The following is a 24,118-nucleotide window of genomic DNA, read 5'->3' on the forward strand; positions in this document are numbered from 1 at the left end:
ACACTCCCTTGGGGCATTCCAGCCTCGACATGGAGAGGAGATGATAGGATTCCATTGAGAGCCCACGTTGGCTACGAGAGTAGAGGAAGTCAGGAAGCCATGTGTAGAGTTGGCCTTTGATTCCATAAGCAAATAGTTTGGAGAGGAAGGCAGGATGCTCAACTGCATCAAAAGCACGATATATGTCCAGAGAGACGGCCCTGATCTCATGTCCGACATTGAGGGCCTCCATCCATTGTTGGGTGAGTAGAAGAAACATGTCCAAGGTGGAGTGACCTGGTCTGAAACCAAGTTACCAGCAGACACTCATGAGTTACATTTTTGGTGTGTGCAACCAAATTGAGAATCAGAATGTTCCCGAAGCCACCATTTTGAGTGCCCCCTTTTAAATTGAATTCTCCACGGACTGGCCATCTTGTGGAATGTTAACTCTGGCATCACCAGGTTTGAGTCTGATAAGGCTTGTGTGGTGTACGATACCATATAATTTCTTGTATTAATCCATGTTTAGAGTAAAGTTATCTGACGCACAACCCACTTGGGGGGGGGGGATTTCATCGAAGTTAGTGCGAAAGATGTTAAGGATATCTCGCCTGGTGTTCCTCCCGATCCGAACAGAATCAGGACAATCAGGACAAATCTGCAGGAAGGGATTGGGAGGTAGGCCCACTAAAATGGGAGCTGCTCCACAAGATGTCACGGCCACTCGCCCGATGAGCACTCTGACGGCTGCATTACGGCCGGCAATTGGCAATCTGTCACCCTGACGCCTCCCTTGTGATACGCCTATGGGAGGGGCACTGTAATCCAAGCATCCAGAGGTATGGAGGTTACATGCGCTCTGGCACTCCTGGCAGGCATGCCCAGGATGTGTACCATTGGTTGTCACCACTCGCCAGGGCCGCCCAGTTTGGAGAGCACGTGGTGGGTATGCCTGCCAGAATCGAAATGAGCAGGCCAGGGTTCAAAAGGGTGGGAGCACTGAAGAGAAGTCTCAGAGAAGAGAAGAGTCTGAAGAGAAAGAGAGAAGAGCACTGAAGAGCAGGAGCCAAGAAGAGGAATTTGCCGTGAAGTTGCTTGTTGGTCACCATATCTTGGTGGTCAGACGTCTGTCTTGGCATGCTTTCTGTTCACTCTCTCCTTTGCTCGACCCGCTTGACTCATGCCAGCTGAAGACACGGCGGAACTCATCACTGCCTGTCTGCTCATGTTCCATGACCCAAAAGCGAAACACCTGAGGCTCACGTATCAACACCCTTTGGGCAGCATAAACACCACCTTGTCCATTTTTGGGTGCATGAAAGTTGTGCCCTTGGTGCCCGAAGTCAATCCTCTGTTCTGTGAAGCATTTTTTGCTATTCTGATTTATCGTTAATTGCCTGTCTTTCTTTTGTGTGTGATTCTCCATTAATAATCTTATCGTGCTTCATTAAACATTTCATATTTCTTAAAAAGCACGCGTCCATCTCGTTCAGCATCTCACTGCTCAGATAAAATGTCTGTGTTTTGGATCATCCCTGGGAGACCCAAACTGGGTTGATCAACTTAACTGATAACATGTGCGGCATCAGACCTCGTTTAGAGTCACGAGGAGATCAATGCAAATCGCAATGCATTGTCCTCATTAATTCTGCTATCTATGAAGTGACTGCTTTCCCGTTTTACGGTTACACATCCTGCTGTGGTAATAAACGGTTGCAACATGGTGTCATGAATGTGACACTGTTAATGTTAAAAAAATAAAACAAACAAATGGTAAACAGCACAATTTGACATATTCAAACTAATAATGAGCAATTTGACTGAATAAGAAGGATTAGCAAGGTGCTCTGAGAAGGACACAACCTCAAAAACAGACAAACATGTACTTGATGGTGAGTCAAGAACCAAATGTGTATCGCATCATGCTTACCACATACTCAAAGACCAGCGTGAGGGCCTCGCGGGAATGGATGATATCATGCAGCAACACCACATTCGCATGCTTGAGGCCCTTCAGAAGGGAGGCTGAAAGAGGAAATGTTCCTTTAGTGGCATATAGAGGGTTCAAACAACATTCGTGCACACAATTCAGAACTGAAAATATCCTTTTAATTCAAAAAATAAAAAAATAAATGGCATTGACAAAATTATTGACACCCGAGACTTAATATTTGGTAGCACAGCCTTTGGACAAAACAACTGCAGTCAAGCACTTCCTATAGCTATGAATGAGCTTCCTACACCTCTCCACTGGCAGTTTGGACCCCACTCTTCTTGTGCAAACCCACTCGCTGCGAACTCCACCCAAGTCCCTCCGTTCTGGCCTGATGGTCGCGTCTCATTTTCTGTACCGAGAATGAGCGCAGGTCATGATGGAATGAATAATGTCCTGGTTAAACATACGCTTCCTGAAATTATAGTTCTGGTTAACACATATATTTAATGTGTATCTCACCTCTGGAGATGTACCTGACAAAATGAAAATCATCAAAATTGTTCCTATTCTTAAAAAGGGCGACTCTCGAGAAGTCGACATTTAGTGCCCAATTTCATGATTAACAGTTTTCTCTAAAATTCTTGAAAAAATTGTGTGCATTCAAGTGATTCACTTTCTAAATGGATCTAATGCTCTGCACAATTCACATTTTGGTTTCGTAAGAAAGACAACACGACACGTGCTTTACTTGCATTCATTGATGAGGTCGTTAATGCCAACAAGAATCATTCCATACCATCGATAATTAATTTCCTTGACTTCCATAAGGCTTTTGATACCATCGATCATAACATTCTTCTGCATAAATTATTGTACTATGGAATTAGAGGCAACACCTGGGAGTGGTTTGAGAACTACCTTACAAATAGAAAACAGTTTGTTGTGCTAAATAACTATGAATCGAGCCATAAACCGGTCACATGTGGTGTCCCACAGGGTTCAATATTAGGACCTCTGTTGGTCATTATTGATATTAATGACTAGCAAATACAACCCGTCGCTTTGCTGATGGTGGTGTGAAGGGGGAGGGCGGTGCAGAAAGAGCATACCTGCCAACCTTTTTTGAAGGAAAAGCGGAAGGCTGGTGTTACATGCGTCCCTAGGGGGGTCCAGGGGCATGCCCCCCCGGAAATTTTTCAAAAAAATGAAGCAAAATGGTGTAATCTCCTGTATTTTGAGCCCACATTTAGCTGAAATATATCAACATATTTTTAGAGTGAAAAAGAGAAAACTTAACATGGTTGATCCACTCACCAATATTTATTTTTCTAAGACATCCTGATCATCAGTCACGTTTCCATAAATTACTGACTGTCCAAACTCCACATGTATGTGCCCATACGTGTACACAAGAGTTTACATAAACTCATTGATACATCTTTATGAATGAAATGACTGGCCACTCTGATTTCATAACATATTTACAGTTTACCTTACGCGAAGCCTTGATACACTTGAACTCTGTTGTCCAACTTGTTTCCGTAATCATTCATTCACAGATAACGCCGATGACCACCGATTCTGATTCAGAAGACGTGAAACACGTTTATTCCAAAAGCAGCCATGATACACACACAACACCAGCTGCGCATGCGCAATGCAAGAAGGCTTGGGCGGCCGTGCTGCTCATGGCAATGACAGTTAAAGATCAATATCGTTACACAACTTGGCTAAAACTCGTTGACCCAGCGTGGGGGTGCTTTTTTCTTTTCTGGTGTTTGCATTGTTGTCGTGCACTGAAGCGATGAGTCCTCTCTGTTAACTGCAGTCTTTGATCAGGAATGGAAAATGGCGAGTTGTCTGGAAATGAATGCCCGCTGTTTCCTGTCATCCCATTTGATTGGTCATGCTTAGTTTGGAAGCAATAACCAATCGCTGATGAGGTAAGAAATCAAGGTCAGGCACGAGTTGTGTAGAATGTAGAAGCAGCCGCGTGTGATACGATCTTGGCAGTGAGAAACGAACGCAAAACTGAAAAAACACAACTATTTTTTTTTCCAATAATAATTTCCAAATGCGGTTTGTCTGACTAATAAAATGGGTAGGCGTTGGGAGCTATAGAAAATCGGAAGGCTACCGCGCAAATCGGTAGGGTTGGCAGGTATGGAAAGAGAAAGGGGGAGGGGGCAAGATGAGGCAGAAAGGATGGAGGGAAGGGAGGGACGGGAAGAGGAGGGAGGGGAAGCGAGGAGTGGGTGAAGAAGAGGAAGCTGAGAAGGGGAGAAGAGCAAGGGAGGGGGGTGGAGCTGGGGAAAGCAACGCCTCATGATACGTTGCTGTACACTGCAAGAGGGAGGGATGCAAAAGAGAGAGAGAGACAGAGAGAGAAAGAGAGACAGAGAGACAGACACAGAGAGGAGAAAAAGAGAAAGACAGACACAGAGAGGAGAAAAAGAGAAAGACAGACACAGAGAGGAGAAAAAGAGAAAGACAGACACAGAGAGGAGAAAAAGAGAAAGACAGACACAGAGAGGAGAAAAAGAGAAAGACAGACACAGAGAGGAGAAAAAGAGAAAGAGAAAGAGAAATAGAAAGAGAAAGAGAAAGAGAAAGAGAAAGAGAAAGAGAAAGAGAAAGAGAAAGAGAAAGAGAAAGAGAAAGAGAAAAAGAGAAAAAGAGAAAGAGAGAAAGAGAAAGAGAGAAAAAGAAAGAGAAAGAAAAAGAGAAAGAGAAAGAGAAAGAGAAAGAGAAAGAGAAAGAGAAAGAGAGAGAGAAAGAGAGAGAGAAAGAGAGAGAGAGAGAGAGAGAGAGAGAGAGAGAGAGAGAGAGAGAGAGAGAGAGAGAGAGAGAGAGAGAGAGAGAGAGAGAGAGAGAGAGAGAGAGAGAGAGAGAGAGAGAGAGAGAGAGAGAGAGAGAGAGAGAGAGAGAGAGAGAGAGAGAGAGACAGAGGTGTGGAAAGAGAGTGCTGCATTATATTTGGAGGGGGGAGTGAGGATGGGACAGAAAGAGAGAGTGGGCGGGGGGGAAGAGATAGGTGAGGGGTAGAGGTGGCATTAGCAAAGAGAATGATATGTTATGCTTAATGACCGAACACAAATTAAAAAAAATATTCTCATGTCAGAATAGCTGTACACAAAGACAACATAGTTTGTCATGTTAACCACAGGTACATCTGCAAAAACTTTGATATCCCAGTTCCACAAGATTTGTGGGAACATTATCCAAAAGCATGGACTGAAAACATGGAAGTACTGCACACGTATGACCTAATGATCCCATCAAGCGTGAACATCAAAAACAAAGTATTGCAACCAGATATCATACTTAAGTACAAAAAAGAGAGAAGGCATTGCTTTGGCCTAGGTCACATTTGCCACGGCGGCCGTGGGGTCTCCGAAATCTACGGCCACTAGCAATTCTACGGCGGCCGCAGTATTTCCACGGTCACACAATGTAGCAGTCACATATGTTTTTATTTTTCGGGGAGCCGTACGGCGTGTTTATAAATTGTGGAGACCGAAAACGTGTGGGTGCCTTACGGTCTTTGATTTGATGTCGCACGGTGACCTTAGGGCGTCCCTGCGGCGGCCATAGAATTTTCAAGGCAGACGCAAGGTGCCCGCAAGGCGACCGCAGGGCCAGACGAACGGTAACGAGTGGGTATAAATACCAGTCCTTTTTTTTACTGAAATAAAAATATACCAGTATACACAACTTAATATACTATAACTATAATATACCGTGGTCCCCCAGAATCCGAACGGCCAAGCTGTTTGAACAAATTGGAATCCTAACAATTTTTTCAAGAAAGTTTGGCCCTAAAAACCTAATACATTGTAAAAAAACCGAACACAACGCAGCGTTCATGTTTGTTCACGTGTCTCCCCCACCTGTTCGACCCGCATCTTCGCACTTTGTTCATTCAGTTCGTCGGTGGAAGTACTCAGTCACATTTGCTCTACGGCGAGGATAAGGCGGCCATACGCCCTCTGAATTGACAGAAACGTGCGGCGGCCACAGAGAAACTGAGGTGGCCTCAGGGTGGCCCTACGCCGTTTGGTTATATTTTACAGGCCGTAGGGGCGCCGTGGAATTATAACTGCGGAGTTATAACTTTTTTCATTTATACGCTCCCCGTAGCAATTCGACAAAGCCAAGCCATGACGTAGATGTGTTCCACGTCGACCGTACAGAGGGCGTACGCTGGGCTTGCGTTTGCCGTGCGGCTGCCGTAAGCTCTTATCAATGAAAAATGAATTTTCCAAACCGCCAAAAAATTACGGCACCCCCACGTTTTCAGTCTCCACAATTTATAAACATGCCGTGCGGCTACCCGAAAAATAAAAACATGTGTGACAGTCAAAATACTGCGGCCGCTTTATAATTGCGAGTGTCTGTACATTTTGTAGATCCTCCGGGCGCCGAGCCAAATGTGACTTAGGCCTTACCCCGTGTTTTCACCTTCATTTTTTTTTAATCATCTTGTGTTTTAATTATTAACAAAAAATGCAATCCGATCACGTGGTGTGAAGGACTGTCGGGCAAGGATTGAATTTCACAGCAAAACCGGTTGTAATTTTTAATATCCATAATTATGTCAGCCCGATGCGTTTGATGAAAGTGATTGTGGTTCTGGGGGCATCATGTTTGATGAGTTGCCCTGGGGGCAGCGCTCGCGCAGAGTGCGCGAGCGATCGGAACCCAGGCCGGAGCACGAGCCTGTGTGGACCTTTGGATGTGGTGATTGTACCAGTTTACATACAATACACCGCCACCGAAGGTCATTTACTCATCTTATTTTACCTTAAACATGGGGAATTTCAGTTTAAAGTGTCTTGAAAGTGGGTTTTCTTTGGGTCCACGAACGGATGAATTCACTCCATTATTTCTTATTGGGAAAATATTTTTGGAATCCGAACTTTTTGCAATCCGAACAGCCTCTTGGAACGAATTAAATTGTGATTCTGGGGGCACCAAGCTGTTAGTAATAGGCAAACACCAATAGGCAAACACCTATACTCCGATCTCTAGCGGTAGCGCACGGTGGACGCATGGTCGATGCAGACTGCCACGGAGGCCGTACGTAGGTGCACGGCGGGCGTAGGGGAACCGTGCGTCGACCTTGCGTTACCCACAGGTAGTCACACAGACCGCAAGGCCACCATACGGCGACCGTGTAAATAGTGCGGCCGCCATAATTTTTGGGGGGTTGGGAAAATGCACTTTTCATTGAGAAGAGCTTACGGCAGCCGCACGGAAAACGCAAGCCCACCGCACGCCCTATGTACGGTCGACGTGGAACACATCTTTGTCATAGCTTGGCTTGTCTAATTGCTACAGCAAGCGTAGAAATGAAAAAAAAAGTTATAACTCCGCGCTATAATTCCACGGCGACCCTACGGCCTGTAAAATATAGCCAAACGGCATAGGGCCACCCTAAGGCCACCGCATGTTTCTCTGCTGCCGCCGCACGTTTCTGTCAATTCTGAGGGCGTACGGCCGCCTTATCCTCGCCGTAGAGCAAATGTGACTGAGGCCTAAGTGAAGTGTTAATAGCAGTGATTTTGGACTAACCGATGCAGAAATCAAGAAAATGACCAAATACCAAAACCTCAAGCATGAAGTGAAAAGATCCTGGAAGCTGCACCAGTGAGAGTTGGAACTCCAGGAATGATGACAAAGAACTTCACAAAGATATTGAAAACCATCCCTGGGAATATTACGACAAACTAACTACAAGTTGGAAGCTGTCCTGGGCTTAGCAACGATTCTGAAGAGGGCCATCGACAAAACTTTGAGAATAGAAAACTTCACAGCTTGGTCCGTGAATCGTGACCCCTTACCGAAATGAAGGTGGATACTTTGAGCCCACCCTGGGAGGACTCCATTCCACATTTGGAAACCCTCATATGTAGATACCAATCAACAACACACACACACACACACACACACACACACACACACACACACACACACACACACACACACACACACACACACACACACACACGGAGGTGGAAACTTTGAGAGATGGGAGAGTTCCATTCCACTTTCTGAAACCTATATATGGAGATATCAACCAATGACCAATTATAATCAATAATGCACACACTGCTGCCAAATGCTATCATGGTAATACAGTTTATGTACAAACACACGTGCAAATGTACACACACACACACCAAGTAAATAAAAACGACAAACAGAAAGATTTACCTTGATACGGCGTTCTTTGAAAGAGGAATTAAAGTGGGAAATTAGTGAAATTCAATTAAAAAATGTGCCAAGCCACAGAACACAAAATGTCGATCGATACTTTATGCCTTCACAGCTAGAACAAACAAGGCGAACACCTGGTTCGATGCACCTTTTTATTTTTTTTTTTATATGCATCGACGTTAAAGTGAGATGTGGATTACAAATGGAGATCGCACAAAGCGATCCTTGCACATTTTCAGTGGATAAGAAACCTCCTGAGTCACCGCATGGTACCGCGGGACCCAACAAAGGTGGAAACATTTGTCTAATCGATGTGAGATTGAAAGCACATGTACGCTTTCCTGAAAGGAACAACCAAGCAGCTTGGAGAGTGCTCGCCACGTGGCTTAAGCATTCAAGCAAGCACTGCAACAAAACGGTTGACATGAAATGGCTCCCTTGGCACGCAATTGGCAATCACCTAACCGTTATATTGTTGTAGGGCCGGGTCTCGGTGGCGAGCACGACCGCTAGATGGAGCAGTAGAGTCGGCTCCACCGAACACCCGGAATTTAGGTCGTACCTTTCAGATAAATCCGAAAGTACGGGTCCCTTACAGGACCATGAATCGCCAATAATTTGACCGCGTGGAGTAGGGTTAATTGCCAACTTCAATATACCTAAGTATCCACGTGGCAAAGCTACCGGGGAATTCACACCCTCGGCAGGCCTCGAACGGAACGAGCCGTTACCGTGCTCGAACTGTGCGTAACCCGAGCGGATGGTTACCGAGGCCCGTCGGTCCAAATGTATAACTACGGCAACGGCTTTCCTAATTCCCGTTTGCAGCGCGGCCAAACAATGGCAGAAAGGACAAGGACGAGGTGGGACATTCAACAAAAGGGGAATTTATTTACAATAATCGGAGGAACGAGGGGAGCACGTAAGGGCAGAGTTATAACCAAATAAAAGCAAGGAAAATAATGTACAACAAAAAGCACTTAACAATTCTACTTAGACAAGACAGGCCCGCACACAGACACGCACACCCAAAAAGAAAATGGACCCGCCGGGTCTTTATTCGGCTCTCCAGCCGAGCAGGATAGTTCGGCTGGGAGCCAGAACGGCTGGCTACCTGGCCGCGAGGGCACGGCTGGTCGTCTACCCCTTCCCGGAGCTCCGGTCGCCAAAAGCATGGACTAGAGAAGCCAAACCCAGAGGAGACGAGACGAGGTGATTTCATCCCCCGATGAAACAGTCGACCGCTCGCTGCAACGCGCCACACAAGACACCTCCGATGCGCAGGATGCAGTCCGCCACAGACCCAGACAGACGCGCTTCGAGACACCCGGGACACAAACTCTTTTCGCTCGCCCCAACAACCACACTCTTCCTCTTCCTCTTCAGGAGGGAGGGGCTTCTTCTCCTGGCCACTCATCTCCTGATTGGTCGGACCCATCGCGCGATTCCCTGGCTGTCTTCCATTGGACAGGCCCACGGTAGGCGGGGCAACTCTCACCCTTCTGGGTGGAGTCCCGATCGGAGGTGTTTGTAGCTCCGCCTACCTTCTCACCTCCGGCCACATGCGTAATGGCGATGGTCTTGAGTGGGGGACGGGGCGGGTGAGACGCCCGCTCCTTGCCAATTGGCCAAAGAGGGACGCCATGCCCATGTTAGACTCCGCCCACGCACGCACTCGCTCGCCGGCGAGCAAAGAGCGTGGACAATGCCGAAAGCAGAGACTTGTTGTTGTGAAAGCGAAGATGGGCGTTGTTGTAAGTGATGTAAAAGAAAACCCTGACTATCAAAATAACTCCGCAGCGCACAAACATTTAATTCCCATTAGACTAGGTACGGGACCCTAAAGAGAAACTCGTACTTTCCGATATAACTGATCTATAGGACCTGGCTGTTGTGTGCTCATGGCTTCCAGATTCGTAACAATATTAAACATACACCTCCGAGAGATGCCCGAAATTTCACATATGTCCAGATTGGTCATATGAACACTTTTCTCAGAGTCAGAACTGCTTCTAAGTTCGATTCTGGAGCTTAAATTTTTAAATTCGGTTTAGTTTAAGAGATACTCATGGTGATCGCATATGTGGAAATGAAATAAAACTATGAACGCTGACGTCTCCGGGCATTTAAAAGCATTGCAATCTATCCACTGATTCGTAACTATGATGAACAGCCTGTTCCAAGTTGCGGCCTTTTCCAAATCAAGGTGAAGTTGAGCAGGTAAAAAAAACATGGTGGCTTCAGACCCCAGCGAGGTTACCCAGGAAACGCCTTAAGACCCCAGACAGCGAGGTGGCCGAGGATCACCTGATGAAGGATATAGTTAAATAAGGCTATTAATTATCTTCAAAAAGGATGTTTTAATTAAGCTAAACACCCAATTTTCACTCTTGCACTTCGGATGTGCAAGAGTGAAATGTGTTGTAAATGATGAAAACTTGTCATGGACAATCCATGTGAATAACTTGTGCAAAAATATTTCTAGAAGTGCTGGCATCATTAATAAGTATTAAAAAATTTCCTGAAAGAAATACTTCTTTCATTGTATTCTACTCTGATCTTGTCTCGACTAAATTATTGTTTACTTGCTTGGGGAAATTATTTAAAGCTGCAGATAGGTAAGATTTTAATGATTCAAAAAAAGAGTTATGAGATTTATTTGCAACAAAGGCTATCGATCTCATACAAATGATTTATATCTTGAAAACAAAATTTTAAAGACAAATGAATTGTACTTATATCAGTTGGGAACCCTGATGTTCCAGCTGGATGGACAAGAAGTATCGAATAACTTTGTGCAATTGTTTACCAAAAATTATCAAGTCCACGGTTACACTACAAGACAAAACAGGATGCTCTATCTCCCACAAGTTAGAACAAATTCTGCAAAGAAAACGTTAGTTTTTGCAGGACCCAAATTTTGGAATTCATGATACTTGAACCTGAAATCAACTCCAGGCCTTTATTCATTTAAATGTAAATTAAAATTAGTGCTATTGAATAAATATAGAGCTGACACATAGATAATCTTATTCTGTTCACCAGTATTCCAACTATGATAATTTCAAGATAATGTTGAAATTTATATTGCATTAAATTTCTGTTTCTCTTTCTCTCATAACTGGCGAAGCCGGTTGTGGCTAAATATCAAAGATAAAACTGTAGAGTGAGACCCAAGTTGTAATGCTGGTCGATCATTTCAGGAGGTGACCTCAAATTTGTCATCAAACTTGTCGTCAAATTTGAAAACAAATTTTTGGTATCCGACCTCGTATCCTAAGGTATCCTAAGCAATACATGAAAATCCACCATTTTGTTACTTGGCAAAATGGAATTAATTGAAAAAGCTTGTTGACATTTATGACGGTAGGGCAAAAAAATAAATAAAGTACAGTAAATAGAAAGAGACAACAGCATTATTCTTATAAACCGCTTAGAAAATACGGACATTTAATTTGTTATAAAAGATGAGAATCTAAACAAAATCAAGGAACATAAAAATACGCATGTTGGTTCAGGCAAACATCATGTGCATGTAAATGTATTTTATTGTTTCTTTTACTTCCTCTCAGCTCAGTGTTTGAGCTTGTGCAATGCATATCCATGGCGATGTAGTTCACAGTAGTGTTGATAAACGTTTTTTTTATGTAAGAATATTGCATCATTCATCATCTGTCAAAAAAAAAAAAATAAAGTTTGGATGGGTTGGGTAAGGTTTTCGTATTCTTGTAGAAACCAAAATAAAAAAACAATTGAAGAACGAGTCCTCATTGATAGCTGCACAATGTTGAAAGTAATATAGCTATGACTAGTTTTTCCTGCCGATTCTTCATTTAAGTTCATACAAGTAGAGTGTAGACACTTGGCTCGGCTTGGCTTGGACCAGTCCTTGAACACCTAATGATCTTTAACTGTCTCGGACTTTCAGGATTCTTTGATGGTCCCACGTTGGTCTTCGATTTAGTAATCGTTACTTGATGCTTTGCTAAGAAGGAGTAATAACCGACGAAGCCAGTGTTATGGCTAAATATCAAAGATAACAAGTGAAATCCTTCCATACAGCGCGTGTGGTGAAGCAAATGAGTACACTGATGTTAAAATCTGCAATTTATGCTTTTTCAGTTGAAAAACAATTAAAAAGCATAATTCATATTTGAAATGTAAAAATCTTGTTATTATTGTGATAAGCACCTTTATATATATATATAACATAAGGAATGAAATCATTCGATACAGCGTGGCAGGGGGCCGCAAAAGAATGATGAAAAAATAATAATAATCATAAAGTTAATGTACAGACAAACAAATGATGAGTAAAATGTAAGCTTTACTGATGAAAAGATGAAAGCAAAGCTAAAATATTTGTTGAGCAAAACATTGAAACATAGTGGTTTCACCAACTACATAATATTACTTATATTGCTATTATATAAAATATAGACAAACACATTTTGAATTTAAGCATATTTAATTTTTGCATATTTTGAATGTACAGTACAAAGTTATGAAAATAATTCAAGATGTCCCTGGTTGAAAGAACCACTTATCACTTTTCCACCAATATCTGCCTTAATTGTAAGTAAATTTCAATGACTAATTCATGACGAAACACTTGTTTATGGCTAATATTAAAGAGAATGATGGCACAAGAAGAACTTAGCTTTCAGCATTCGGCGTTCGGCGCGAAATGCCATGGTGGACGGAAATAACGTCTTTCTTTCGTTCGTACATGAGAGGGGAGCGTTTCTTGGTTTTTTCCGTCAAGCAATAAATTCAATAGTTTTCACATATAAAACACATTAATTTCACAAATTTCCATTGAAATACTCGGGTATTTCCGTCAATTGTCGCCATTTCCGTCGAGGTTACGCACTGCCATCTACAGGACGGCCGTCATTGGCTGTCACTTGCACGTGGGGGGGGGGGGGGGGTGGGGACACCGGGAACATTTCAAACTCGGTGCAATTGTATACAGTGCACGCGCTGTAATAACTTGCGAAGCCGGTATTATGGCTAAATTTCAAAGATAAAACTGTAGAGTGAGACCCAGGTTGTAATGCTGGTCGATCATTTCAGGAGGTGACCTCAAATTTGTCATCAAACTTGTCGTCAAATTTGAAAACAAATTTTTGTTATCCGACCTCGGTTGCTAAGCAATACATGAAAATCCACCATTTTGTTACTTGGCAAAATGGAATTAATTGAAAAAAACTTGTTGACATTTATGGCGATAGGGCAAAATTAAAATCGCAGTCGATGCAATTATTGTTTATAGAATGTTTTAACAATATCATATGCGTGCGGGCATTTTTCCCCGTAAATAGAGCTTTTTTGAGCGTTTTTCTCAAAAATTTCTCCCAAGCAATGCCCTCGCAACGGCAAACAAATCAATCATTTTTTCAATTCTCAGTAAGTTCTCTGCCAGTACAAAGTCTGAACTAATAGACACTTATTCGATTACTTTGGATGCATTTCGATACAGAGTGAGTATCAGGCACTGTGATTCTTTTTCATTTATCGATTTCTGCATTTGCTGTCAGATGTCGCCAACTTCTGGGGTTAGTTCCCTCCAAACTGTTGATGGTGCTGGTAGTCGCTAGGGCTAGGCTAATAATGGCTAAGATCAACTTATTACAAAAATCAGCTTTCTTTTCACCATTAAGGCATAAATATGGAAGTCAACTGACCTGCTGCAAGTGTGGTTACATGTACGTATCTCCCACTGTCACAGTCAGTCATTATTGTGCGCTATAACTTTCAATCGCAATCATTTGAGATAATATGATGATATTTGAGCCTAATTCGAATTGCGCATGAGATGCTTCCTCTCCTCTCACTCATATTTATTTCCGAAGAGGTGTATCAGCTACACCAATGATTATAAAAACTGAAGAGCGCTACAAACATCTCCATAATGAAGAGTTTTACATGCAAATTATTTGCAAAGCCTTTCCTGAAATTGAGGTGTCTAGTCAAAGTGAGGAATAAACTGTTGCCTCATCATAGATGGACAGTCGGTCCTTACAATAAAGCCCAGAAATATGCCCGTTCATACTATGGACAGACGGTCCGTACATTACGAAATGCATCCATTCATACTATGGACAGTCAGTCCGAACATTATGAAATATGCCCGTTATTACTATGCACAGACGGTCCTTGGGGGCCGTCTGTGCATAGTCCGTACATTACGAAATATGCCCATTCATACTGTTGCGGCTGTGGAAATTTGCAATACACCAGAAAGGTCCTCAGGTTAGATATATCGATAAGTTCATGTGTAGTTAGTCCACACCCGTTGTTCAGAGGGAATATGTGTGATTCATCCGGGCTGCGATGCTTTGAGTTAGCCATTTTTCTTTCTCTATCGTTATTTTGGACCATTAAGCCGCCAACAACTCAAACACCACCACCTTCGCCTCTTTACCTCCACAACTCCATCCCGCAAACATCGCTCCACCACCATTCCCAAACGACACCCGCCAACAACCAAACCACCACAGCAAACCCCCCACCACCTTCGCCTTTCTCCTTCCACAACCATCAACCACACCACCAGTCAACACCGAACGTCGTGCTGTCCAGGGCCCATTCGATGATTCTTGCCGAAGGCGTCGAGCCGTGGGTACAAATGGATGCCTTTGCAAGAGGGAAAACGGATCAGGAGAGGCTCACGCCCCTTTTTTCTCGACCAATGGCTAAACGTCGGGTGGCGTGGCCCCGCCCCCAAGCACGATGCATGTGGACTCCTTTTAGGAAGGAATTCGGATCAAGAAAGGCTCACGCCCCTTTTTGCCTGACCAATGGCTGAACGTCGGGTGGCGTGGCCCCACCTCCAAGCGCATTTTGATCCGCGAATTAGCATACACGCTCCTCCTCCGGTCTATAAAGACGCGAGCACAAGGCGACTTGCGTGTGTCAAGTTGGGGCGTCGTGTCGAGTTGGGGCGTCGTGTGGAGTTGGGGCGTCGTGTGGAGTTGGGGCGTCGTGTGGAGTTGGGGCGTCGTGTGGAGTTGGGGCGTCGTGTGGAGTTGGGGCGTCGTGTTGGATTGTGCTGAGCTGGGCTGTGCGGTGCTGTGCTGACTGGGCTGGTCAAGTCAAGACGAAGGTCATCGTGAAGTTGTCGTTGCGGGGATCGGACGGCGAAGGGGACGGAGCTCGGAGTTGAGGTCGAGGAACGAGTCGCGGCGTGAAGCAGGGATGCAGAAGAGGGCTCAAAGGCGAGATTTTGCCGGAGTCAGTGCGGTCCCAAGGCCCCGCTAGCGAGACAGAGCGTCCGCCATTCCCCTCTTTCCACCCCAAGCATCAACAATTTCCCCCATCCGCACTGAGATAGCGCCGGTAACCCTGTCCGCTCCGCTCCCCGCCCCAACCGTGGTGTCGACCGACCAACAAGTGCCTGCGCAACGCACGCCTGGAGGATGCTCACCGACCATACCAGGGGCATGGAGTCAGGTGCGTTACGCGGACATTGTGGCTAGCCCACCATCGTGCCACGAGGGCGCGGATAAGACCCCTTTGGCCTCGTGGACCTGGCCGATCACCCAGGTCCCACGTTCATTTGGTCCACGAACCTGTCTGCCTCCTTGCCTGTGAGGGTGGCTTGTATTTTCTTTGCTTTTGGTGTAAATGTGTGTGTGTGTGGCGCCAGTCGATTAAGTAAACCCGTATAAGTGCTTGTATATTGCTTTATTCGATTTTAACTCTGCGTATTGTTCTTGCTTTGACTGTGTACGTGCATTTTTGTATGATTGTAAAATACGTGCTTGTCTGCGTGCGAATTAAAAGTGCTTGTTGAACTGTTTCCCGTTTCGTTGCGTCCTTTCCTTTGTTTGAAAGTTCCATCTTGCATCAATTAAGGGATTGGTAGTGAGTGTAGACACCCAATAAATAATCTTTATTTTTATTTACATGATGGACTAAGTATCGTTATATGTAATGTTTTTATGATTATTGTAAATTCCAGTAATTTGTTCGTAATTGATACTATTTGTGAAGCGAGTTTTCGCAACCATCCCAAACGCTTTTAGTTGTGCTAGATTTATGTGCAACAGTCCTTCGGCCCGGCCATTTGCAGGGCCACCTATAATATTTTCTTGAATCGTGTGTAGCATCTTCCAAAAGCCATGTTTTTTAGAAATGGAGGTCGGGTGTCACGTTTGTTGGACCAGGAACTAGTCAATATCGCTGGTCATAATAATCTTCTTGTTCTTGGGATCGACTTTAAAAAAAGCCTACAGCTCCGTCGTTTCGAGTTCGAGTTGGACCGAGATGAAACTTGGCAGGGATATTTTTCGCACAATTCGGCATTGATTGACGGTATCCTATTTTTGATATTTTGGCAGTATCCAATTTTTGGTGGCGATGACATCACGAATCTGATTTTTCGTGATTTGGTAGCTTTGCAATCACATGATTTTTGGTAGCGATGACATGCCGAATCGGAACAATTTTTTTCTCCGATCTTAAGTGGGCTTATAGTACCCGGTGAGAGAAATCAAATGATACCAACTTTGGTGACCTTGAACTTTATGGTCATGGTGAAGGCCTTGTCAAAGCTTCAATTCCTCGAAGTTCAAAACTTGAATTCCTCAAGTTTGTGGAGAGTTTTCGACTGGCCAAAACTCTTTTGTCGTCTGTAATAATTTGCAGGCTTCGCCGGTCCACTGCAGCTTTGCTGGTCTTGGGTCATATTAAGTCCAAGCGTATGTAATACATGTATGTATTTCACTTGTATGTATGAAATGGGGGTCCATATAATACAAGCCTAGTTTTTAACATCGACTCCTCCATGTCACTTCATATTCATATTCATATTGTCTTAATTATACTCATTTTTGTATTTTATTGATGATTGTGGAAAATAAACTTTAAACTTGAAATTGGTGCCACCACAGACTTTCATGGGCATATTTATCCACGATGTAGTGCTGCCCAGGCTGACCTTCAGGTGTGGTTTGATATCTGAGTGCCCTTCTCAGAGCCTTCGCCTGAAGAGATTTACCCCACAACACAGTGGGGATCCTTTACCCTGGTCAAGGGGCCCATACCAGGTACTGTCAGCCAGAGCCAGATGAGAATTCGCATAGGGCAGGGACGTCACTCCCTGAGGTAGGGAGGTAAAAGGTAAAAAACAGCTATCCTGCTACCCTGCTACCCTCACAAGAATATACAGCATGCAAATTATCAATCTGCAATACACAAGCGATGCCTTGAGAACATGCCAGAAATCTCATCACCAACAGCCCATGGGTGGAAACATGAAGACGATGAGCTTGTCCCAGACTGTATGACACTTGCGCATTATTCATGTAAAAGGACCCAGGTGTTCTCAAGGGAGATACTCTTGTCTTCTCAACAAATTACCTTGCACGAACATTTGTTCATGTGTAGGTTGTGAGAATGTTGTGCCTTTGCTGGAGATTTATGGCCCAGAGGAAACAGTTATGCTTCATTCTAATGATGATGTTGCTGATGATTTTTAGATTATGCAGTATTCTGTTTCAGACTAGCTTTGGGCATGGAAGGGTCATTTGTATGACGGTTATAGAACATCTTTTGTAATGTGTTGATGCTTGTGGCCATCTGTTGGATGCAAGTACATTGAATCAAGATCAGAGAAATAATGTATACAGGAGGTACATGTAGATGTATAATTTTAACAGACAATTATTTTAGTTTGGTTTGCAGATGTTGAGTTGCATGTACTTCAACATGGATTGGTTGATAGGCAGTTTGTGACACAGATATGCATTGTAAGGAATATATCTTTTCATTCTGAAGTTAATATGAGAAGTTTGAGATTCTTTACAGATGTTACAGATTGATGTAAGCATGCATGTTTGGGGGTCTGCCCTTCCCTTTCCACGACCCCCCCCACCCCCTTCCCACTCTCTATCCCTCTCTTGCTATAGCATCTATTTACAGTTTTAATGGACAAACTAGGGCATGATGGTTGATAAGCAAAAGCAAATATGGGCTGTTCCATAGTAATATGCTACATTTAAGGGTCTTATCTTCAGGAACTATCACAGAATTCCTAAAGTATCCATAGAATACCACTAACATGTTTGAGGTGTACATAAATGTAGATTATATACTATTTATAGCAAAAATCGCTATTGTCCTAAAATTAAAGGCTGCAGATAAAATTTTATTCACTGTGATGGGAATAAATCTTTGTCTTAAGTGTTATATTAAAAACTACATAGATTTACCAAGAGTTTTAAATGAACACATACGTTTTTGGTTGAGACTGGTTTAGATTATATGTGTAAAAAGACTTTACTTATGATATCCCACACCCTGAATTTGCCAAAAATATACTTTAATGTGAATGTTGGGGGGTTGAAAACAGAGTAACAATCGTTATGCTATCGGTCAATTAGTCATGAAAGAAACAAAATGCTCAAGCTGCACAACCTTTAAAAATACAGTCTTGTTATTTTTGTGATAACACAACTTAACCTAAATGACAAATGTGTAACAAAGGATAACATTAGTGGTAAGTCCAAATCGCCGTAAAAGCTGTACAATCTGGCTTTCCGATTGCGGTACAAAGTCACGCTTCTTACAGAAGGCTTTGAGCAGGTCAGAGGTCGTTTAATAATCATCACTCCGAGAGTCTACGCTAAACGCGAAGAACACCCCATCAATAAATTGTGCTGGGTTAGATTATCTTCTTACTGTTGGATTCCAGTTGTGGAGGGGTCAGTCTTTTATTTCCCCTCATTTGAAAGATAAACTGGACACACTTAAGGTGGACTATGTATGTAACACAATGGTTACCCATTACTGTGGAAAGACTCATATTCCACTGAAATGCAAATAAAATGTGCATGAATACATGGTTGCAGGGGTAGATTTCCTCCTGAGCAACAGATATGAAAAGTACCCCTAATGCATGACTTCATGTATTTCGATGAAAAGTCCTCAGTAATTCCTTACGTTACCTTTTATTATCCTAGTCATGGTTCAAATTAAACAAAAACACTGTTACGTCACCTTTGGTATGGAAAACAGGTCCTTAGCAACCAATTTTTCTATATTGCCATGTTTTGGGCCAGTTCTCATTAACACTCAATTTTCAGACTGAGGAATATATGTTTTTTGCTTCAAATGCATATATTCAACATATATAGCATGCTCCTAGGTACTCCCAAGATGGAGACTATGGAACTCAAAATTTAAGCAAAAATATAGGCTTCGGCCCACGGTCCACATGGCGCTATACGATACACATTTACATAGAGAGAATTGAGATGGTCTCCTCACTCTGAACACTAGGACCATGGCTTTTTTTACCCCCCAAAATCCTTCGCGTGCAAACCCTGAATACAATCAGTAGATTTTGACTCAATCTATCAAGAGGTTCGGTTCTCATAATGTTCCCACTTCCAGGAGTATTAATCTTCCTTTTACCCCCTAACAACTTTCCACACAATTCCGAGGACAACTACCAGGTTTCAACTTATTCCATCCAGCAGATCAGGACCGCGTCATGAAATAAACACACAAACAATATGATATTTAATTTTATAATTCACCCAACTTCTATGATGTCTGGTTTTCATGGAGAGAATTGGGATATTTTATTATGATTTAGAATACCCCCTCGTTTCTTACCAAAAAGTTTCCTGTGGACACCCCGAGTACAACTAGCAGTTTTCAACTCATTCCATCCAGAGGTTTAGGAATGCATAGAAGTCAACAAACAAACACTTCTCAAATAATAAACAGTATTGTATGATGTTCATAAATTCAAATTACTCCATTTACACCATACTATACTAAGCGAAACTTCAGATCTTTCCAACAATTATTGACATATCTATTGCTCTATCCCTCAACATTTGGAAAGTTTTGAACATTTTCTCCACAATATGATCTCTAAAGCTCGAATAAAAAAATATTCAAATACATGTTCACTGGAATAGTCTTTCTGCAATATTTTCTTTACCCAAAGCAGAAATATTTATTCCATCACTCCTGTTTTTTCTTCTTTTATAGAAAATCAATGTTTAATTGTCGAGTTAATTACACCTTTTTTGTGTACATGTTCGAGGCTCATGGAAGGGAACAAAATGGAAAGGGGGGGAACACCAACGGCAAAATAGAAGTGAAAGTGAGACCAAGGGAAGGGGGAGAAGGACACATGGGGGTGAACAAGCTGCACACAAGCTGAATGAAACGCAGCAAGAAGAGGAAGGAGAAAGCGGATGAATCAGAAAAAGAACAAACCAACTGACAACTAACAAACAAAAAGAAGTGAGGGAGACAGTGGGGAGGGGGGTCACAATAACCTGGAAAAGTGGAGTGCTTGGGATTGGGGCCATCTGGAGTAGAAAACATCATGATAATAGATGGGGGATGACCTGAGGAAGTGGTGAACAAATCAAGGTGTCTTGAAGTCCTGGAGGGAAGAATGGGACTGAATAGACTGGGAAAGTTGGTTTCACAGGTGAGAGAAAAGAGGAACAAATGAGTGAAGGTTAGCAGTGAGCCTGGTTTAACAAGAAGAGGGTTACTGGCAGACTGTGTGCGCCCTGCAGAAACCTGTGAGGGACAGAGCCAAGAGAGGAGAGAGGGTGCAAAACCAAAATGAAGGCAGGAGAATACAGATGGGGTCACCAACCTGTTTGCAATGCAAAAGTAACAGGCCTAGACAGTCAGCTTCGTCAAGGGAGATCCTAATAATTGACTACCGTTGACAGTAAAATAACAAGTCAGAATAGGATGCAAAGATCGATTTTCCTCAAACATGACTTGCAGGTCTCGAACTCAACTGGTGGTGAGTTGGTCAAACTTAAACCCTCATAAGATTATCCTTGCACAAATCTCTCCCTGCTGTCTGAAATGGATAATTGGTGAAAATATTCCCCTTTGGCAATGCACGTGAAAACTGTCAGGGTACAAAGCTGACTGTATCCTCAATGGCATAAATTATAGATGCCGAGTGCATGTGGAAGGAAAGTAGCCTGCAATCAAAGATTTGTTGAAAAATAATTCCTGGGTAGAGTATCAAGTTTAACTTGTTATTTGGCATCTTGAAAGACTAGAATGAGAAACAAAACAATACCTATCTCTCAACATTGAAGGAAAAGCAATTTCACATGTAAGAGGTGAAAAACAAGTGAGAGTCAGTGAAAAGCTTGACCTTGGGGAGACTAACACCAGGGGCTTAAGGGCCATATATTTAACATGTACACAAAAATGGTGCAATTATTTACTCCACCCACTCCTTCACCATTCCAAGTGTATATAATAGATAGATAACCCCAATATGGATAATCAGCTTTGCTGAGAAATAATTGATAGTAAAGTAATCAAGAAGGTTGCAACATTTGATCTTACATGCATTTAAAACACTAACCACGTAACATCCATCTCATTCTTAAATATCAAATTTTGTGAGTCATATTTTACGAACAGATGTGAAGGAAGGCTACAAGGTGTATCGGTGTGATAGGAAGGAGAGAATAGGAGGAGGAGTAGCGATCTGATTAAAGGACAGCATTGCATCATGAGAAAGAGGTGACATTAAGGAAGGAATTAATGTTGAGGATTCTGTATGGGTCGAGATTAGAGATTGTAAAAACAGGAAGATTCTGGTCGGATGCTTTAATAATGCTACGGGTGGGAAGGAAGAGGAGGAAGGAGGAGTACATGAGGAATTTAAAAGGACATGTGGTAAGGGAAGAGTATTGATTTTGGGGGATTTTAACTTGCCAGGGATAGATTGGGTCCAGGAACAGGGAAAGGGCAGAGCAGGTGAGGATTTCCTAGTTTTAGTCCAGGATTGCTTTTTAACCCAGTTTGTAGATAAGCCCACGAGGGGGGAGTGCAGTGTTATACCTCCTTTTAAGTAATGATCCCAATTTGTTGGGGGAGGTGGAGGTTGGGGAGCATTTTGGAGCAAGTAACCATAACATTGTGTGTGCAAAGATTCTGTTAAGGGTTAGAGTTCAGGATAGTAGAGTAAAGCTATTAGATATCAGGAAGGCAAACTTTGAGGGCATGAGAAGAGAATTTGGTGATGTAAATTGGGAGACTCCAACAACAGGACAATCATCATCAGAGAAATGGGAAACCTTGAAGGACCAAATGCGTAGAGTGCAGAGTAAGTAAATCCCAATGAGGTGTAAAACTAGAAACAGAAAGAGGCCAGGGTGGTTGAGCAGTGAAATAAGGAACGCTATTAAGGAGAAGCAGAAGGCATTTATTGGGTTTAAAATAACAGGAAAGGAGTTAGATTTATATCACTATCGAAGTAAACAGAGGCGAATTCAGAAAACAACTCGGCGAGCAAAAAGAGAGGATGAGAAGGACATGGCTAAGAATATTAAACATAATAGCAAGGCTTTCTTTTAGTATATCAGGGGAAAAGAACAGGTTCGGACCAGTGTGGGCCCATTGAGGAATAGCACCGGGAGAGTGGTTAGTGATGAAAGTGAGATGGCAGGCTTATTAAACAGGTATTTTGCTTCAACTTTTACACAAGAACAGTCAGGAGAATTGCCAATAGCTGAGAGTATCTATCGAGGAGGTGAGGAAGGGCTTTTACAGAAGATCCAGGTTGGGGTAGAGGAAGTAAAGGAACAGCTGGGTAATCCAAGAGAAAATAAGGCTCTGGGTCCAGATAAAATGCACCCGAGAGTATTGATGGAGGTGGCTGAGCAGGTAAGCGAGATGTTAACGGATATTTTCAATAGTTCACTGGAGTCAGGACAGGTACCGGAGGATTGGAGAGGAGCAAATGTAACACCATTATTTAAAAATGGATCCAGAGAAGAATTGGGAAACTATCGACCTGTTAGTTTGACTTCAGTTTTGGGGAAGGTGTTGGAGACTTTAATTGAGGACCAGATGAGGAACCATTAAAATAAATACAAACTAATTAAAGGTAGTCAGCATGGGTTTACCAAATGTAGTTCCTATTTAAAAAATCTTTTAGAGTTCTATGAAGCAGTGTCTGATTGGGTGGATGAGGGAAAGGCAGTGGATATAGTATATCTGGACTTTAAGAAGGCATTTGATAAGGTACCACAAAGAATGCTAGCCAAAGTGAGGGCTTGTGGAGTGGTTGGTCAGGTAGCTAATTGGATTGCAAACTGGCTTAGCGATAGGAAGCAAAGAGTGGCTGTGAGTGGGAGGAAGTCTTGCTGGGAGGATGTAAGTAGCGGGGTACCTCAAGGATCAGTACTCGGACCATTACTATTCATAATTTACATGAATGATTTGGATAATGGGGTGAAGAGTAGGCTTTCCAAATTTGCAGATGACACAAAGCTTGGAGGTAAGGTGGATAGCAGAGGGGGTGGTGAACAGATTCAGGAAAGTATTGATATTTGTATAGATTGGGCAAAAGATTGGCAGAAGTAATTTAACCTGAGCAAGTGTAAGGTGTTGGGGATGGGAAAGAACAATTAAAATAGAGATTACAGGATGCAAGGGGTAATTTTGGAGCGTGTCGCACAGGAGAAGGATCTGGGGGTGGTAATGGATATGGAGGGTAAACAGGCAACACAGTGCCAGGCAGCTATAGGTAAAGCAAATAGGGTTTTAGGTTGTATTCGAAGGGGGGTCAGTTATAAAACAAGAGGTGGAGTTAACATTGTACAGGAATTTAGTCAATTTTAGTGAGGCCACATATAGAATATTGTGTGCAGTTTTGGTCACCACATCTCAGGAAGGACATAGATGATAGATGCGATGGAGAGGGTTCAGCGCAGAGCTACTAGATTGATTCCGGGCCGAGCTCGACTGAGCTATGAGGAGCAGCTGTAGGAGACAGGGCTTTCTTCATTAGAAAGGTGGCGGTTTTGAGGAGATATGATAGAGATGTTTAAGATAATGAAAGGTATTGATAAAACAAGTGCAGATTAATTATTAAGCAGAGTAGACAGTCATCGGACCAGGGGTCATAGCCTGAGAGTAAAAAAAGAGGAGAGTTAAGATGGTAGCAAGGCAGGGACTTTCACT

The 24,118-nt window shown here is 42.9% G+C and overlaps 1 protein-coding gene and 1 long non-coding RNA gene across 23 annotated transcripts in view; one reads left to right on the forward strand and one right to left on the reverse strand.

Moving 5' to 3' along the window:
* The window catches only part of LOC147021613 (cyclin-dependent kinase 14-like), a 369,402-nt gene that overhangs the window by 275,209 nt on the left and 70,075 nt on the right, over nt 1–24,118 (reverse strand). For all 20 annotated transcript variants that reach the window (XR_015060867.1, XM_085891773.1, XM_085891759.1 and 17 more), the window contains one exon: nt 1,913–2,007. Coding sequence is in view for 19 of the 20 variants with exons in the window: in XM_085891773.1 (XP_085747899.1) it covers nt 1,913–2,007 (95 nt within the window). In the remaining variant the exon portion in view is untranslated. The remainder of the gene's footprint in view (nt 1–1,912; nt 2,008–24,118) is intronic.
* Nucleotides 1–24,118, forward strand: part of LOC147021615 (uncharacterized) — a 147,032-nt gene that overhangs the window by 120,383 nt on the left and 2,531 nt on the right. The window lies entirely within an intron of this gene.

Source organism: Eptatretus burgeri, chromosome 8 (genome assembly GCF_056783735.1).
Source record: "Eptatretus burgeri isolate ZD-2024b chromosome 8, Ebu_testis_v1, whole genome shotgun sequence".
Taxonomy (NCBI): Eukaryota; Metazoa; Chordata; class Myxini; order Myxiniformes; family Myxinidae; genus Eptatretus; species Eptatretus burgeri.